The 17,758-nt window shown below is 37.3% G+C and overlaps 1 protein-coding gene across 1 annotated transcript in view; it reads right to left on the reverse strand.

Moving 5' to 3' along the window:
- Positions 1-17,758, reverse strand: part of ZEB1 (zinc finger E-box binding homeobox 1) — a 116,005-nt gene that overhangs the window by 8,280 nt on the left and 89,967 nt on the right. The window contains exons 2-6 of the mRNA XM_030444558.1: positions 15,431-15,625; positions 10,261-10,323; positions 7,846-8,007; positions 4,230-4,432; positions 1,224-1,329 (exon numbers count right to left, since the gene is read on the reverse strand). Coding sequence (XP_030300418.1) covers positions 1,224-1,329; positions 4,230-4,432; positions 7,846-8,007; positions 10,261-10,323; positions 15,431-15,625 — 729 coding nt within the window. The remainder of the gene's footprint in view (positions 1-1,223; positions 1,330-4,229; positions 4,433-7,845; positions 8,008-10,260; positions 10,324-15,430; positions 15,626-17,758) is intronic.

The following is a 17,758-nucleotide window of genomic DNA, read 5'->3' on the forward strand; positions in this document are numbered from 1 at the left end:
CCACTAGCAGGTAAAGGACAGAGGCCATGCAATCATGATATGTTCCAATATTTCCCAATAACTGTGCACATATAACAAATTAATCCATGTAATACTTGCAGATTTCATTAAGCTCCATTCAAATAGTACCACTACTAACTTCAGAAGCTGCATAACCTACTTCAGAATGGAAAAAAATAGTGAATATGACTAACAAAAGAAAAAATGCCCTAAGTGCAAAACATAATTGTATAAGGAGTTAAGCACATTTTACTGCAGCAAGCTCAAATACAATTTATCCATATCTTCCTACAATATTGATCAGCTGAAAACCAGGCAGAGTTTAAGTAAAGGGAGATGAGACACATGTAGAAGACAGATACATATTTGTCTTCAGAGATGAATGTCAGGTTAAATTGCCAGGAAGTACCATACAACCATACAATCACTACACCCCCAGTAAGAGTTGGATTCTCAGGGGCTGGGTGTTACAGAGGAAAGGGAAAGAGCTGAAACAGCTGGCTTGCTCTAAACTGACAAGTACACTGGCTGAGGCTTTCCCACTTGCAATGCCCCCACCCTCTGGAAAAGTTAAGATGATGTTTGCTAAGTGAGGTGCACTTCACTGCTATTATCATGGCTGAACAACTGGTAAGAAAGGAAAAGAAGGCCTAAAACCTTGTTCTCAGACTTCCTGTCAATTGGTAAATCTGGGTAAAGACAAAAATTTATACACTCTTTCAAGTGACAAAATTGAATGTATGTATATTAAAATATATTTCTACATATTACATTTCTTATAAACTGAAACTGTTGTTGTGTCAGTGTATCACAATCCTAGACCTGGGCCCTGAGGTTGTTTTTATATGAATAGCCTTGAATGATCACAGTAGGAAGCATATCAGTTAAAATCTTCTGTCAGGGCTCACAACATGCTGAATTATCCGCAAACACTGAGAAAAACAGGACAAATGAAAAAGGACCAGAAGGATGCCCCCATTTCTTCCACCACAAGTGATGTTTTCCTTAACTATCAGAGCTTAGCTGCCACTGTAAATCCTTTTGAGTTATTCTACATACTCCCTGCACAGCTGAAGGCTGCAGTGCTTACAGAGTGCCAGAGGAAAAAAAGAAAGAAAAACATCAGTACTTTAAAACTTCAACTTACAAGACTGATATCACATCAAAGTTACAGAGTAGATATGGCAACATTAGTAACACAATTCAGTGCTTGGTTTATTTACCACTGTGGATTCTTAGGTGTTCCTTTAGGTGATGTTTATACTTAAAAGCTTTTCCACATTCAGTGCACTTGAATTTTCGATTACCACTGGACTGTGTCACATGTCTCTGTAAGAAAGAATTTGTAATTACTGCATACAGCAGCATGTCGGAAATATATTTTCTATTTTCACATTGTAACAGAGAAAATGCAATACAAAACTGAAAAGAATCAATCATAATTTTAAAGGACTGAAGGTGGTATGCATTATGCATGAAAAAGAAACAAATTAGAAGTCAGGTTAAAATTGGGCTATGTGTATCTCCTGAGTAGATCTTGTACAGTAAAAAAACAGACACCAAACAAAGCAACCCCAAACTATATTTGCCCGTTCTCCCAACTTCAGGTGAAGCTTGCACTAACACATTCAGAGAGCAAGTTCCAAGATGCATGCTAATTCTATGTGTGAAAGCAAAAAACCGAAGAAAAAACCCAAACCCACCACCCACAGAATGTCACACAGGACAGAGAAACATGAAAGCATATAAAAGCCTGTTTAAAGTTTAATCAGTTGACTTGATTTTTCCATTTACATGCTTCCAGCTCTTACTGTTGGGCTTGGATTCCTCTATGTAATGATGCCACAGGATTGCTCAAGAGAAGATGGCTCAGTGACAACAAAGGCATTCTCAGTCACAATTAATTCTCAAAACAAATGCAAAAACCTAAATTAAAATAAATAACAACCTGGAGGGATTTCCCAAGAACACAACATCAAACCTCTCCACTATTTGGAGTGAAGCTCTGTGGTTATTTTTGTCATATTTTGCTTTGTGAGAGCTTTTATTATTAAGCTTGAAATTATTTTTAACTTATCTTTACTGTTACACTAGTATAAAAAAAAGCAAAAGCTAAGACAAACATGGAAATATATGTAGTATACCTGTGACATGATTATGCAAGATAGATAATTTGATCACAAATTGTATGAATCTATGAGCTGTGTTTTAAAAGACAATACATTTTATAAGTTAGAGCAGCTTAATTACCAACACAAAATGTAGGAATTAGACATTCTTCTGTTCAAGCAAATTGTTGATTTAAAAAAAAAAAAAATCCAGTGGCTGCTTTTTAAGTAAAGCTCAATTTGCAAAAAGATACTTTATCACCATTTGGATGCAGCTGCAGATTTTTGGTAACCAGGGCAAGTATTTTCATAAACTCATTAACAGAGCTATTCCTGTACTCTGGGGAACATCCTGCCTCTGGGCTGGGGAGCACTAACTGGCCCTGCTGGGAAACCCAGCCAGGCTCTGCTGGGGAGCTCCTATGCCTGGCTCTGCTCCTTGCACTGGGAACAGAGCATCCGCGAGCAAGGCAGCTATTCCCAGGCCTGGGCAGGGCAACTGGAGCCCAGGATGAAGCAGCAGGGCTGAATAAAAAGGCAGGACAATGCTCCTGCTTTGATTTATGCCTGTAGATTTGAAGAACCCACAGCTGTGGAAGTTTGCTGAATAAAAGCCTGAGCACTCTGCTATGAGATCTGCTGTCCGAATTATCCCTTCCTGTTCTACGCCCTATCCTCCTTTGTCCTGCACAGATGCTAACAGAAGACAAATTGAAACAAGATAATCTAAATTGCTTCCAAGTACTCTACTTTGCCAGTTCCCTTGGGATAAGCACTTGGTTAAGCTGCAGTTTGCACCTCTCAGCAGATACTGCTCACACTCTCCTCGGGGTGGGCTCCTTCCCACCTCCTCCCTGGCTCTGCAGTGAAGTCTGCACTGACTGATCCCGATTAGCACTTGACCCTTATTCCTCGGTTTGGCAGCTGTCTTTTGCTAGTCCACATGGCTTTTCAGCTTTGTTTAACTAAGTGCCTTGAAGATGATGTTCTAGATGATTATGTCTGGCTCACTGCATTTCACTATAATGATCCAACTTCATTGAATCTAGAGGACCGTGGCAGGATTTACTTAAGCCTGTGGAGAATCAGTTACTATTGCTTAATTTGAGATTATTCAAGTTAAAGGATATCAGCTGTAGATACAGCTCCCACAGATGCTGGAATACTTAAATATTAATATTAAACATTAGAGCATGTATTGGATCTGTCCGAAATGTTTCTGCCTCAGTCTTTAAAACTCAGTAGTCTGCTTCCAACTCCAAGTCATTCTCTCTCCAAGCTGGTGGTGGAAAATCTCTCCCTTTTTTCCTTAGATGATTACTGATTTTTTCACTGAGTTTCAGTTGGTTCCTGAGCCTCCGAGGGCTTTTGATAAGCTATGGAAGCATGTAATTGGAAAGGATGAGAGGCAAATGTGGGAATAAAAGAAACGAAAAAAAGGGAGAGGGGAACAGAATCTCAGGGCCTTACATAGTGACGAGATGGGTAACTCACGGAAGGTGTTTCAAGTAACCATGCCCTCAGGTCAGCTCATGAACCACAAAAAACAAGCTCAGAATATCTTCAGCCCCTTTTTGTTGCTTTATTTATTATTAAAACATCATATTTTATGCAGAAATTATTTGTATATTGTCTGATAGCATGGATTGCATTAAAAAACTGCATTTCACAGTTCAAGCAAATGAATCAGCACAATGTTTTTTTCTTAAGGGCAAAAATGGGTGCAGTAAGTTTTGAATTAGCCAAACAGGATTTATAAAAGAAAAATTTAAATGTTTCACTAAAGATTTGAGATTAGATTTGAGTCACATTTTTGTGTAATGTTAAATCAATGAACACAAAAAACCTAGTTACCTATACATGCAATAAAGCACTTCTGAAAATTAAAATTTTAACCCATGTCTAGATAAATGAAGGCATGGGAATTCAAATCTCATCCTTTGAGAGCTACAGAAAAATCCTGGCTGCAGCAACACGCCTAAGAGCATGCTGCAGGACTGGGCCTTCAGCATGTGGGTAATCTGACATGAACAGCTTACTTGGTCTGTACATTCTTCCTCACGTAACAAACCACAGCACTGTAACAGAAGAGAATAAAACCTAAATTCAAATGCCACTTACTTGATCTCTTCCTGATTTGTGTGATGTCATGTGGCGGTCGAGCTGTGTTCTGTAGGCAAATGTGTAACTGCATAAGGAGCAACTAAAGTTATCTTCATTTTTTTCATGGCGATATTTGATGTGTTCCTTCAGAGAGGTAAAGCGTTTGTACCCTCGATCACAATATGGGCAAGTAAGCAGTTGGGAAAATGCATCAGGTGTTCCTACACAGGAAAGACAACAGACCCTATTTAAATAAAAGCAAGCTGCAAACTTATTATCATCAACAAACAAGCTTTATATTTACATAAATTACTGTAAATAAACATGCAGCTGCTGGTTTTAGAAAAGGATTTTTTCCCCCACAGGCTTTACATTACTAACTACAGTATGGAACAGTTGTCCCAGTGTAACTGGAGATAGCTGGTACAACACACTTGCCCAAATTCACACCTCTCACTGGGAGTCTGTTGGACTTCCCAATACAGCACCAGAACTTCTCTGTATATGTTTGTGTTTAAAAGTGATCAGAAAGATCTATTAATCTTTGTAGCTCAATCACAGGTAATACTCAAATCCTGTTTACAATTTTAAGTCTGTCACTGAAATATGGAATGGTCATCCTGTTTTCAGCTTCTAAGACATACATAATATTCACTAGCTGCTGAGTTTTTTCTTTCTTTTTACCTAACACAGAATTGTAAGGGAACATAGAACTGAAAAAAAAAATTATCAGAAATGTGGTTTATAATTCTCATACCTGGACCTGGTCCAGAGGAGGGCCACAAAAATTAGTAGAGGGGATGGAACACCTTCCCTTTGAGGAAAGGCTGAGAGAGTTGGGGTTGTTTAGCCTGGAAAAGAGAAGGCTTTGGGGAGACCTTATTGTGGATAATTGTGGGTAATGGTTTTAAATTAAAAGGGGGTGGATTAAGACTAGATTAAAAAAAGACATTTTTTATGATGAGGCTGGTGAACCACTGGAAGTAGTTGCCAGTAAGGGTTATAGATGCCCCATCCCTGGAAGTGTTCAAGGCCAGGTTGGATGGGGCTCTGAGCAACCTGATCTACTTGAAGATGTCCCTGCCCACCACACTGGGGTTGGTACCAGATGACCTTTAAAGTCTCTTCCCACAAAAAACATTCTATGATTCTATGATACACAGACAGGTATCTCTTAGAACTTACTGTCTGCAGGACAGAAAGGAGAGAAATCAAATGTGAAGTGGTAAGTGTGATTCTCATGTTATCTATGGAATCTATTCTGCTGGTTTTCATAAAATACTTTTGTATTAGTACAGGATTAACTGAAATCAGATTGAAACTAAATATTAGGTTCACAAGTCTATTTCTGAGAAGTCACCATTTATGAAGTTTTCACTCCATCTTTTATTAGCATATATTTATCCCCCATACATAGTAACTTATTAAAAAATAATTCTTAAAGCATAAAGGATCAAAAATATATCCTTTTTTTTAATAGATTGATAGAATTGTGCTTAAACAAATTTAGGGTTTACTGTATTTGACTAGTGACTATACTACACCCTCATGCTTCAAGGGAGATGGGAAGCAAATTTGGCAAGGACCTATCCACTGTGCTAAATGAGAGCAGGAGAGGAAGGGGGAAGGTCTTTACTGGTTATCATTTCTTGCTCTGAAGCACTAGTGGTAAATTTGTACACACTTGTCACTTTAAGGTGCAGAACTGTAAGCATTATTAATACTCATAAAATTAACCAGTCCTTTAGAAAATACTTCTGAATTATTTATCTGCATGACCTCTTCCAGCATTTATCTCCATAGATTGATTATATGCTCTATAAAGTAGCAATTTGTTCCATTATGTGGAATTTACTGTCTTTATTTTTACTGAACATGCCATTGTTCTTGCAGCAGTGGAAAAAGAGTCAGACCAGTTTTTATTATTACTAAAAACACTAAGCTCTTTGTCACACAGGTTCTTTTAAACTTGTTTTTGTAACAGATAAGGAAATGCTCCTGTAGTTCTGGTTTTCCTGTTCTACCCTGTTCTACTTTTCCTGGATTACCAGACTGTCCAGAGATAAACCTGACCCCACATGTGTAGACAAAGTACGCTCCCCTTCAGTTCTTGTTTTTCCATCTACAGTTCAGCTCACCTGACTTAAGAATACTCCATTGCAACACGGTGGAAATGTCACAACCACATTAACTTAAATTCTGTTTCTTTTGCAGCAAATGGTGAAAAGGTAATGGATTCCCAAAACCGACAAAGATTCCAGTTCTGTCTGTTCTCTTGTACAGTTCCCCAGTCTGGAAGCATTTATCTTTAGCAAATACCACTACATTTTTTTTTGCATTTTCTGTTCTAATTGAATGAAATGCTTAACATCATTGTTCAGCATCACAAATTTCAGAATGCTTCTCTGTGAAATTAATGGGCTAGGTCCAATTTAAATTATTAATATAAACATGTTATTTTTAATGATTACATGAAAATCACATTGCAAGCCTGTTAAACTAACTTAACAACCTGTGCCACTTCAATCAAGGATTAAAATCTTAAATTAATGACATTGTAATTTTTAAGATGTTACTCTAAAGCATATATTGTACTTGAATTTTCCAAAGCTTTAAAGTAAACAACAAAACATTAGTAATTCAGGTCCTATTTCTGTATACAAATAGGCACAAACACATTTAAATTTCTCCAGTATTTTAATTTACCTACTTTATTTCAAAAATGTCTAATAACATTACATTTCTCCAACAGCAGAAAAAAATTCTTAGCATTACCCCTTTACTTGTCTATCCTTAGACTCCAGTATAGTACTACAGCTACCAGGACATTTTTTTGTTCAATTATGTACATTTTAAGAAACACCGTAACTCCTAACCCTTTATGCAGGTTGTTCCTTTCCTTTGCAAATCTTAAATACTCCAATAATGGAACACCACCTTATTGAGGCTGTAGTCTTCACAGGTTATGAAAGCAGAACAGTTCAGAAAGCAGCAGAGAATGCAAAAACAACCTGAACATGCTTTTCTTCACATATTTCAAATGAAGCTGCTTCCAATGTTTCATGATGAAAAAGTAAACAAAGTACGACTTCGAGTCTTACTCCAAAGAACTTCCCTCATTTCAATATGAAATAATACAGACTTTCCAATAAGCTTTGAAAATATTTCTTAACTGGCTTAAGAAATATGCCAATGAAAAGAAACATGACAACAGGTCATTATTTTATTTCACATAAGCATTTTTTATCAACGATGTTACATTTTTCTCCCTAAGCCTGTCATAAACTGGCTGTCCACTAAAAGAATTTCTGTCTAATAGACTACTTTGGGGGATTTATTTAGAAAGGTATAATAAAAAAAAGTTGTAACTCCTCCCACATTACTATACATACAACTACATTCTCTTGCTTCATTCCCATTGTAATTAACAAATGTTTTTCCTGTCCTTTTGTATAATGCTAGTGAGTGGACTTTTGAGAGCCTGAATTTTTATTTCCACTTACTGGAGGTTATAATTTAGGTACACATACAACTGAGCCTCAATGCAATGTTGTCTTCTAAAATGCAACAGAACTTTTGGGTCAAGTAGTTACTACAATTTATTTTGTAAGAATGGAACTTATGACATATTTACCATTTTCATCCTGACCGCTAGCTTCTGGTGTGCCTTGTCTCTGGTCCTCCTCAGGTGCTTCAGGGTAGATAACAGCTGTATCTTCTTGTTGAAGGAATTCTTCAACATTAGGGTCATGGTTTTGTTCATTTTCTGCATCAGAATCACATTCATCTTCTTTTACTAAGAGTGAAAAACAAGATACAACATAGGAAATGATGATTTTAAAAAGAACAAATGAGATTCAGTAACATATTTTCAAAATGCTCCCTCTTCAACTGTTTCAAAACTCTTTTCCACTATGGCATAGGTAAAGCCCTTCATATTGCAGGTTTTTTCATATTGCAGTTTTAAAACTGAGACACAGTGGCATAAAGATATTTGAAAATTTGACTAAAACCATTGTTTGCCTCTTCGACTCAGAGCATTTTTATAATTTTAGATTCAGCCATTCCCCTGAGGTTCCCTAAAAGTCTTCACAAAAATTGCAACATTAATTATGAATCAGTTCTTGTAATTTTAAGGTCAACTTACAGTCTTGGCTCCTGTGTTTGCAAAAGTAAATTTGTTGACTTGAAGGAATAATTTTTAATATTATTTAAGAGTTGTTCATCAGCACAAAAGCATAAGTGAATAACAAGCTGATTGGCTGAAATGCAGCAAACTTTGAGTGTTTTATTTTCTGGGAATGGCTATCAAAAATGTTTCAGATTTAGTTAACATCCTTCAACATTTTCCAATTTAAAATTTAAGGAAACAATCAATGAACTGTATTTCAAAGTTAACAAACAGCAAATCAAGAATTTACTTAATGTTTGTTGGATAAATACCTGCTACCAAGCATTTGCCTACATAGATAATTGACAGAGTTCACTCATGGTGGAACATTCTGTGAGTTTTTCCTGCAGCCCACTTAACAATGACAGATCTCCTCTACTATTAATAATTTGAGCTATATTTTTAGCAGGGAGAGAAAGTTTCACAATTCATCTCACAGTGTGAAGTCACAGACTCAATTTACAATTTGACTCAATCTTTTTATGACATGAGACAGTCTTTCTTCTCTAGGGACTGTAATGTAATATATAATGTAGTTCTTCATACTTACCTGGGGAGACCTGATCTTACAGCAAATAAAAAGAACGCATGAATCCACAGTTTGAAATTATCTATGTTTAGGTTGCATCTTGTTTAATAAGCTTTACACTAGTAATATGTAACCATTCAGTGTTAAGAACACCTAAAAATAACATAAAATCTTTTTAAAGCTGGATGGGCTATATGTTAATATTTTTGTCAACCAGAGAAATCAGAACATAACAAAGTATCTGTTTTGGTTTGATTCTGAAGCCCAAGTTGAACATTTTATTTTGCCTTTTGTAAAATCAGTAGTGAGAAGCTGATAATCATAGAATCATAGAATTGGCTGGGTTGGAAGGGACCTCAGAGATCATCGAGTCCAACCCTTTTACCACCGTTGCGGTTGCTAGACTATGGCACTGAGTGCCACATCCAGTCTCTTTTTAAATATCTCCAGGGATGGAGAATCCACTACTTCCCTGGGCAGCCCATTCCAATGCTTGATCACTCTCTCCGTAAAGAAATTCTTTCTAATATCTAACCTAAATTTCCCCTGGCACAACTTAAGACCATGCCCTCTTGTCTTGTTGAAAGTCGTCTGGCAAAAGAGACCAACAGGAAGCTGAACATGAGCCAGCAGTGTGCCCAGGTGGCCAAGAAAGCCAATGGCATCCTGGCCTGTATCCGGAACAGCGTGGCCAGCAGGTCCAGGGAAGTGATTCTGCCCCTGTACTCAGCCCTGGTGAGGCCACACCTCGAGTGCTGTGTCCAGTTCTGGGCCCCCCAGTTCAGGAAGGATATCGAGGTCCTGGAGCAGGTCCAAAGGAGAGCAACCAGGCTGGTGAAGGGACTCGAGCACAGACCCTATGAGGAGAGGCTGAGAGAGCTGGGGCTGTTCAGCCTGGAGAAAAGGAGGCTCAGGGGAGACCTCATCGCTGTCTACAACTACCTGAAAGGAGGTTGTAACCGGGTGGACGTTATTACCTTAAGTTTATTTTGGTATATCCATTATTAGTTTAAAACACTGTCTGTTGACCTGTACTTTTATACTATACAACTATGAATAAGATCAGTGCTATTCCTCATCTTGCTCTTGTTCCTGAAGTCCCCAGGAGCCAGGATGCTGAAGCATCACTGGGCACAGCCCTCCTGTGAGGGCTCTGCTCTGGGGCACTGCTCAGCACCCTCTGCACCCAGGACACCCAAAAGGAGGACTGTTCTTCAGCTGTTCACAATTTAAGACCTCCATCATTGATGTGCAAAACTGTTTACAAAGAGGGGTGGGAGAACTTCAAAGATTTCAGAAGGTTACTCACATAGCTAAAACTCAGTAACACCTCATGAAAAAACAAATACCTGTACATCCAACTTCATCTGTCCGAGCTTCAGGCCCCAGGATTTCTTTTGTTTCTTTTCCAGCTGAAATAGTACATTTCACAAAAAGAAGAAAAAATATTAAGAAACCACAACAAAGCAAAGCCACACACACAAGAACTTTATATAATTGAGTTATTTCTTCAGCAATCTTTCCCATTTCTGCATTATTTAGAAGAATGGCATTTAAATACTTTTTTTAAAAAAAATATGGATTCCACATTATTTTAATATTATTTTATTATTTTAATAATGTGGAATCAGTTGAAACACAAGGATATTACATAATTAAAAAAATAAAATCTCAAAAGAAAGCAATACTAAACCGTAAACATTATTTGGAGAGGCAAAGACAGGGACATTTTGTTTCTCCAAGTAAAGACAGCTACTTAAGTAATCCTATCTACAGATGCAGCTATCTGGAGAATACCAGAGTATTATAAACCAAAGACATTTACATTATATTTTCCACTTAACAGTATTTGGAAATGATTGATGATTTGCTGGTACCTATTGTGCTCTCTTTTGCTGGAAACCACTTATAGGCTGTTGTTGCTTAAACAAACAAGGGCTTTAAACACACCTTCCCCACTTCAGATCAACTGTGCACTATAAAAATGCTCCATATATCAATTCTCATATCAAGTATGAGTGTGCAGGTGCTGGCCATCTGTAGAACTGAAGTCATGGAGCCTACCTGCCTTCAAAGCTCCATCAGCTCCTGCTCAGCTAGAGCATTCAGGGATGGAAGCCTTAACTCAACACAGGTTGTTGGTTCAAATCAATAAATGGCCCAAGTTGTTCCTAATTTATATTCACTGGGTAGCCTGAACCAGAAAGTTTCTCCTGGCTGCTGCCATTGCTATCAGTCACTGGCTTACAGCAGGAGTGAACAGGAAAACTGTTGGGTTTTTTTCACTCCTTTATCAGTAGTATGCTATGCTAATATATGTGAAATTAAAGCATTTTTTAATATTTTTTAACCTTTGATGCTTCAGAGCTACACTGCAGAAACAGACTCCTACATGATAGGAATAGACTAACAACTTCTGTGATCTGAAAATGACAACTGACACACTTTTATTTACCTTACTTCACTCTACTTCAGTGAAAATCCTTTGGTTTGGCTAGTCAAAACCCCAGAACAACCCCAGTATTTTTATTACAGGAGAAGCCAATTTCTCCTTTATATGGAAGATGATAAATACTAGGAGAACTTCAAGTTTTAAGATAAAACCTGCTTCTTCAAAATAATAAAAAATTAATTCTGAAAAGAAAAAAATAGTTTATTATGTCTGCTTTGATACAATCCACAAATGTGTGGAATCTGCAGACAGTCACAAATAAGAAATATTTAATATTTAAAGGAATATACAAGACTTATACCTTACTTTCATTGTAATCTAGAAAAACCTCCAAAAGAGTCTGCATTTTCCTGGTAAGTATTAGATTGTGAACTAATTAAGGTTGTGGCTCACGATACCACAGACTTGGTTCAGAATTTGTAAGATGGATGATTGCATGCGATGCATATGTAATTCCAAAATTTAATTTCTTAAAAACAATCATGATGCAAACTCACTATTTTTCTTTAAAAAAAGCTCTGTGATTTTTCTCCATTATGAAATAAGCTTTATGGATGAGGGGGAATATCAGTAAGTTATTACTTAGGGAAATTTATAGCTGTCTCCAGCAAATTCCATTGACTTCAGTAAAAGATATTCTTCCCAAGGGAATGCCAAGTAGTTTATGGCATTACAGATTAATCTCAGGGAAGTTAAAAACCCTCTCAATTCTAGTAATCGTGAGCACTGTTTGATACTGTCTCTTCCCAATAGCTACAAGTGGTGTATAAGTCAGGGAGGGTGATTTCCACAGAGGGTGAACTTCCTTAATGCTGTAGGAACAATTAACAATTTGAAAAATGTTGCCATAAAGTTAGCTATGACTGGCCAGCACAGGAAGGCAACTTCACAATTCTGCCCTCAGAAGCCCCGTCACCATGTGGGAAACACAGCTGCTGGGAGGCAATGGGAAGGGATGTCAGGATGGGAGAACAGATCTTACAACATTGTTATAGCAAGAAGTCGAAGCTCTGAATCCCATGAGAAATTTGAGCTACCTGCTGAATGACTGCTTAACCATAGGTCTCCACAAATAGCATCCAGGGCATGAATATCCATCTTGGCATTACGTCTGGACAGGCCAGATAATTGTAAAACGTGTCCTTGGGCTTCTGTATCTCATCATTGCTTATGAGAAGCTTCTTAGAGATAGGGTGGGACTTCCCAGGGTCAAATGCTGATGATTTTCAGATCACAGGCAACAGTGTGTACTGGCAGTAAAATTGCCTAACACTATCACTGTAACTGTAAAGATCTCTGCATGGGTAAGATAACTGATCAAATTTAAAGCACTAGCAAAATGGAAATTTTGGTTGCAGGTAGAAAGGCAAAGTTTACTGAAGTTTCCACTGCAGTCTTCTCTTCAGAGAAGAGAATAAATTCTAAAGCCCATTAAAAAAAATTTCTAATTTAAATTCTTTGGAGCTAATTTTCTGATATGCTTGTAGAAAGCACTATTTGCAGCTTTCAGTATTGCCTGGTTGTTTGCTTCTGTAAAGTAAAAACTTGATCAAAAAGATGTCACAGTTCTTTAGCCTCCCTCCCAAATTAAATTAACACTAAATAGCACAGCAACCTTCCTCAGCAACACATGCCAAGGGAAGAACACAAATTATCTTACATTACATAAGCTCAACCTAAATTTTTATCAGTTAAAGGAATTTTTGAGTTCCAGGAGGAGTTTAAGCAGAAAGCATAATTTCATTGATATTTTAACAGGCTATTTCAAGGTCTGGACAACTTTTTTTAATTTACAATTTTTAAATACTATCTTAGTTCCTGGTCCAAGATTACTAGATTTCCTAAATAGTTAAACTTAACACACTTTAAAAATATCATTATGTATTAAAATAATAACAAAATAATTTTAACCTCTCTTTTTAAAATTGTAGCATAGGCTTTACTGTAAACTAAAGCAAAAAAAGGTTCATATTACAGAGTCATTGCACCCATGAGAGCTGGCACACTGACAATAACTTGTGCAGGATACACATGGTTCACTTTTTCAAACCCATATGACTGTTTCAGTTAAACCTCCTGTGACACACACCTTATATATAAAACACCTGTTCCAAAAGTCTTTTAGAAATTCAGTTAGAATGACTGGAAACGGAAGGAAACTAATCTGATAGGGAAATGGTACGTGTGTCAGTTCTATTCTTGGGCATTTGTGAACAGATGAAATATGTAAAAAATTCATTTTGTCAAGTTCAACTAAAACCAGCAACTTTCAGTACTACTTCATCAATGAAACACAACTTAGTGTAGGTTTTCTAAAAAAAAAATATGCAGTCCTGAAGATATTAATAGTGTTCCAAGGACACCTACCCCAGTAACTTTCCTTGTATGAGAGAGATTGTGTGTTCGATACCTCCCTGTTCACATTTCTAATGTGCAGCCAAGGCCAATATGATTACCAGAGCACACCTTTTCCTCTAGAAAAACTGTAGAGAATGCTACTTTACCATAGCAAATCAAAGCTCCATAAAACCTAATGTAGCCTTCATTTCCTCATGTCGCCATCTACAGAAATTTGAGAAATTCAATTTTTTTAAAAAAAAAACAACCAACCTTACTATCAAACAACCTTCAGAATACTTGGTTTTGACAGAAGAAATTTGTGCTGGTTTGAGTGACCCTTTATGGTAATTGTTTAATCTTTTGTCAGTCTAAGCACCGATGAGAATTTAGTTAAAACCCTCCTTTTAGAAAACAAATGTTAAAAAGAAAAAACAGTACATTTTAATAAGGAGTGAAAAAAGATCCCACGTGTCTAGAGCTCTGGAGTACCGCAGAAGGTTGGCTGAGACAAGATGCTTTGTTATGACTGGCTGTAGGTACACTTCCAGGAAATGTTCAGCCCAAAGGGTCTTGACTCAGCACTTCTGCAAGACAGTGCTCTTCTTCATTCCATATTTCAGGTTTCCTACACCTGTCTGAAGGGTTTAAGAAACAGCCTACACACAGCCCATTTTTATGTAACTGCCATTCCTGATAGGCAGAGCCATAGCAGAGCAAAGACATTATAGGAGAACTAAGAAAATCACCTCCCTAATAATTTAGCTCCAAAATACTCATTTCCCTGCACAGCACATCTTGGCAAGAGCAGCCACATAAAACAGGCTGAGTTGATGCTATTCTCTGAACCCTCAGCTGCTCTCTCCCAGCTGGATTGCAGTTAGGGACCATATGAGAGCTTCCCGTTTATTTAGATGTGAGGTCATGCAATGTGTCTTAAACCAACAGATTAAGCAAGGTGGATGCTAAAGAACTGTGTTCGGACAGAAACAGGGATATGCTGGAAAATATTCTTTATCTTTCAGGGGCTTAAGGCCAAATTTTGCTATAAATTCTACTAATTTATGCATTTATCCCAGTTTGGCTCTAATGTAAGCATGCTGTGTGATATTATGAAACTCAGTATCTGATTCCACAGAAAAAAGGCCCATTTCCTGATTACTTCACATTTTCAGCTTCCAAAGCTGCTGTACACCATTTACTTCCTTCCAGTATTTTCAAAATACAGATTCATTATGAGTAAGATAGCCAGTCAAAAAACTAATAATCAAAAATTTTTTTTTTCTGGCTATATTTTGGGGAGGGAAAAGGTATAAGAGGCTCACAGGCAGGAATTCACATCTGAATATTATTTTGTTCTGTGCTTTTGGCTTCCTGCTACTCCTCAAGATAAGCAAACCCTGACCTTATTGGGAGCTATGGCAGAGACCTGCCACTCAAAAAGACTTGGAAAAACTAAAAGCAAGTTTACAAGTCTCTGATCACCCTTGAGAATGCTGTTTCCACAGATTTGTAAGTCCTGTTTAACAGTGTCAAAGGACTGAATGCACCACTAAATCTGCCTCACATATTAAGAAGACAAAATATACTACAATAAATATATCACAAGACCTTTTTTTTTTTTTTTTAACTGTGAACATTATATGTTATTTCAGCAGTGACCAAAAACATTCTAGTAAGCTTTCATTTTAAAACTTTTATCTACATACCATCAGTGAAAATGGACATACCTTCATCTTCCCAGCAACTGTTTGTACTCCCTTCTCTTTCACTGTTTTCTGGTAACACTGCATGGTCTGTTGGCAAGTCATCTTCTGGCACACTAGCATCACAGTCTGCTGCATCAGTTTCATCTTCCACTATATGCAATTTATCTTCATCATCTGAATCTGAGTTTGCTTCTACCACATTATTGTAATTGGTGACTGTGGACAGACAAAAAGCATAATACTGATCAATATACTCTTAATTTACAGCATGAAGGGGCAAAATGTCCAGTACTGTGGTCAGATGCTATATCTGGGGCACCTCTATGGAGTCGTGTTATCATTTTTTCCTTCCACCATGGGGATGGCAGTGGCTTGTGAGCAACCTGGGCATAATGGCTGCACACAAGGAGCCACCTGACAGCTGCTGGGCTTTCAGCACTGCTGAGAAAACATGAAACCTCTCACATCTGCACATCCAGCGTTAGGATGCCCCAGAAAAGTCAGCAGACAACTCCAAAGTTTTCTTTTGGCCCACACTGAAGCATCGGGCTTCCAACTGGGTCACTCCATTTTGGATACCACAATTACTTGAAGTTTACCTTTAAGAATATCATGGCTTGCTCAATAGTCTGTGAGACACTTAACATTTATAGACAACATTTTGTTACAGACAGACACATATAACGAAGATAGGCTGTATGTCTACAGCAATCAGTGGGGCAGAGCAGGAATAAAACCAAAGGGAACCAAGTGCATGGAAACCCAAGTGAGCCCAGGCTGAGCAGACCCAGAGAGGGTCCCTCAGGCAGCCCTGCCCATCCCCACTGAGCCAAGCCCCTGCCTGCAGTTCCACACTCTGGCTCTGCTCACCCTCTCCATCTTGACTGCTCTTCCTCTACCTGATGCCCCCCATACTCCGAGTATGTGAATCAAGCAACAACAAACAGGAACAAGAGGGAGATTTGATCCAGAAGGGTTAAAGTGCTCCTGATCTAAGCTAAAATGCTCTTCTACTTAAACTCAAAGAAACACTGAAAACTCAGCAGGATGCACGTGAAAGGAAAAATCTCAGAGGTGACTTACAAATGAAATCTTGCATAACATTCTCCCTGGCTACCACAAAAAGGTAATGCCTCTTTTTCAGCCTGCAGATCATATCATGAGAGTCTTGTGGACTATGGATTACATAATAAATATATTTTTGTCAGATGGAAGCAGATTATTATTAAAATAGTCTTAATCTATAAGCACAGAAGATCAGCTAGGGCCATTTCAATGTCAACTGTAAGGATTATGTAGTAAGAAAAAAAAAATCACTTCCCCAATATTTTGAAATATTACTCATACAGAAGTTAAACTATTAAACATTTATGGAAGATCTGTATGTATACTACTCTACTGACACATTTGAACTTCTTACTCAAATGCTTCAAAATAGACTTTAAGAAAGGAAATAAATTTATCAAAGAATAAACTAACAAGACTTGTCTTGGTATTCCTTTGGCAGTTATCAGAATTGTACCTGTGAGGCACATAACCACGCTGCTTCATGATACCTGCGGACTGCTGCTGTTAGCACATGAGAAGCCAAACTGATTCTTTCATGTGAAATCCTGCTTATTAAGGTAGATAAATAGCAAAGTGTTCTCCTGCTCTTCTGAGGTTTTTTTTTTTTTTTTTTTTTTTTTTTTTTTTTTTTTTTTTTTTTTTTTATGTAGATATTCTAGTAATTTAAAAATACATTTAAGCAGGGAAAGAGAGTAGCATTAAAAATTGACAAGCTACTACTAAATTTCTTCTCAATGCAGGAAAGAAATGCTTTAACTGAACCATGCAGAAGAATGATGAAAGAGCCTTGTGATATTAAAACAGTCACTCCATGTTTCCTTATTTTATACACATAGGATTGTCTGAAGAATGTAGTTCATCCCACTACTCACACTATTGACATCTTCTAATACAACAACTTTAAGCAAATTGCCTAAATACTTGTATCTGTTCCACGTAAATCAATAAATTGATATTCACTTTGTATTCTGTAACTGATTTTGCAATCAAGGTACTGTACAATCAAGGTACAGGTACTGTAAGGAATGCTGTAACAAGCGAAAGAAAAAATATACATGTTCTCCCCCAAAAAAGCAAAAGAGATTTGTGAATTTATTCATATGAGAAGGCATTTCGTTGATTTTATTGCACGTATTTGATTTTTTAAAAACAAATTTCCTGTTTAGTTTGGGAAATCAAGTGGGATCCCTTATGGTATATTTAGAGTGTTGTTGGGTTTTATTTTTATGGAAAATTAAAAAATAATTAGAAAGTTTGTCCTGAAGAATTACACTTACAGAG

The sequence above is a fragment of the Calypte anna genome, chromosome 2 (genome assembly GCF_003957555.1).
Source record: "Calypte anna isolate BGI_N300 chromosome 2, bCalAnn1_v1.p, whole genome shotgun sequence".
Classification (NCBI taxonomy): Eukaryota; Metazoa; Chordata; class Aves; order Apodiformes; family Trochilidae; genus Calypte; species Calypte anna.